At 53.1% G+C, this 2337-nt stretch overlaps 1 protein-coding gene across 1 annotated transcript in view; it reads left to right on the top strand.

Annotated features, from left to right (window-relative positions):
* VOLCADRAFT_108790 (uncharacterized protein) overlaps positions 1 to 2337 on the top strand; it is a gene marked incomplete at its 3' end in the record, with an annotated part of 3831 nt that extends 1494 nt beyond the window's left edge. Inside the window, exon 2 of the mRNA XM_002959851.1 lies at positions 1520 to 2337. Coding sequence (XP_002959897.1) covers positions 1520 to 2337 — 818 coding nt within the window. The remainder of the gene's footprint in view (positions 1 to 1519) is intronic.

Raw genomic sequence — 2337 nt, forward strand, 5'->3', positions numbered from 1 at the left:
TCCTATGACGCCAAGTCTAGTTNTGAACCGTACTAGTGATATCGATCAGGTATTGTTGGATGCAACGCGCTACCGAGAGTTAATTGGTGGTTTGATGTATCTGGCAGTGTGCACGCGTCCTGATATCGCGCATGCTGTGTTTAAGTTGGCGCGGTATATGTCTGAGCCGGCGAAGGCTCACTGGGAGGCTGCTAAGGATATCCTGAGATATCTGAAGGGGACTGCGAGTTTCGGTTTATGTTTTGCCAGGGACAGCAAGGCAATTGAGGGTTATGCCGATGCGGACTGGGCAGTGGACCGAGACAACCGCCGTTCGACAACTGGATATGCCTTTATCCTTGGCGGTGGAGCCGTCAGCTGGAAGAGTCGGTTGCAACCGACTGTAGCAGCATCGACTGTGGAGGCCGAGTATATGGCGGCGTCCCTAGCTACTCGCGAAGCGCTCTGGCTGAGGAAACTTCTGCCCGAGTTTGGGTGTGAGATCGACGTGATGCGCATCTGGGGTGACAACCAGGGAGCATTAAGTCTGATAAAGAATCCAATTGTTTCGGAACGTGCGAAGCACATCGATGTGATTCATCATTTTGTGCGTGAGAGGGTATCTATGGGGCAGGTGAAGTTTGAGTATTGTCCCACTACCAGCATGGTAGCGGATATCCTCACGAAGCCGTTACCGGAAGGGAAGTTCGTGCAGTTTCGAGAAGGGCTGGGTGTTCGTTGAGTTGGATTAGCCCGAGTGTTCCGTCCGAGGGGGAGTGTTGACTTCCGGCCAGAACACTAATGGCTGTACGACAGATAAGATGGAATGTTTGGTATAAAGGAGATGATGTTTTGACTGAAAGCTTGTTCTGTGATACCTGTAACGGTTGAGGTTGGCTTTACCTACACAGTTCCACTCGCCTATATCTTAACATTATTCTTGAAGGCTGAATGGATTTGGACGCAATAGTGATTGCCAGAGCGTTTACAAAGCGACTAACGGCTCAGCTCAGCCACAACTCACTACTCTAGAAGCATACCAGACCAAAGACAATCGCTGGCTCATTCCTATTTATTCACGAGTTCGACAGTCGATCAGCAAGTACGGAAGATGGCTCCACTCTATCCAGAAACCAAGCATCACGCAAGCATCAGGCGACAGACTGACCGGACAACATTTTCCTCAACACTCCCACGCGGGCAGTCTGCAAGCCTGTTCGACTATCGCACTCCCATAGCCAAACGGAATCGCTTGAACATCGCATGACTCAACGATTTCGTCATGCAATCGGCGACCATATCAGCCGTACCACAATAACTGTAGGTTTTCTGAGAGTAACGAAAGAAAACCAAGGTTTTCTGTGTATTTGCCGAGAGCGTACTCGGCTGTTCGTTGGTGGTACGGCGGGGCCGTACTGGTGAGAAAGTAGGGCAAGTCGCGGAGAGCGCGACGGAAAGTGCAATTTCGCGAGTTAATATAGTCAGTACTGACAGGTTTCCACTGCGTCGTCTGCCCATTACACCGCCCCGCGGCAGATAGCGCAGTCGGTAACCATGTTCCCTTTCCTCGGCTTAGAGGTCGCCCTAGTGGCAATGTTCGCGGGCATCGTTATGATGCCAGCTAAACGTAGAGTTGGTGACCAAGTGGTAGAGCTACAGAAGGTGCATGCAGACTTGCACGCGCAGTTGACCGCAATCGAACAAGCCGATGACTACCAGAAGGCCGCCTCCTTGCTGGCCTCTGACCCTCTAGCACGTTTAAACAAGAAGAAATTTTCTACCGCGATGGGCCACGCCTGGGATACCTGCGTCTCCTTGAAGAGTCAAATGGCGAGTGTCAGCGCGCACATTGCTCAACTGGAGATGACCATGGAGCAGCCAGCTATGAAGGTTCTCGTCTCCGATAAGTCTGGTCGCGTCATGGAGCGCCCATTTAAGGACCTGGACTACGTCAACGATGGCTGGGTCAACAAGTCGGGCAAGGAGCACAAGGCGCTCAAGCGGGAGAACCGGGAGCTGAACCAAATTTATCATGCCCTTCAGAAGGTCAACCGCAACCTGGAGGACGAACGCGAGGCGCGCCGCGACGAGGCCCCACCGGAGCAGATTGAGGAGTTGGAGAAGGCAACTAACGACGCCATCACCGAGGGTGAGAACTTGCTCACGGACCTGAACACGCGGCTGCGTAAGGCTATGTTGGTGGGTTGGGAAACCGTTGAGTCGTTGGACCTCCCTGACTGCTGCAAGTCCGAGGAGGAGCGTAGCAAGCTGTTGTCCGCGCACAAGCGTGTTGTTGCTGAGAAGGAGTGTGAGCGCAGGGGTAACAAGCCCTCGGCGCAGAAGCCGTTCGGTGCGGGT

The sequence above is a fragment of the Volvox carteri genome (genome assembly GCF_000143455.1).
Source record: "Volvox carteri f. nagariensis unplaced genomic scaffold VOLCAscaffold_977, whole genome shotgun sequence".
Lineage (NCBI taxonomy): Eukaryota > Viridiplantae > Chlorophyta > Chlorophyceae > Chlamydomonadales > Volvocaceae > Volvox > Volvox carteri.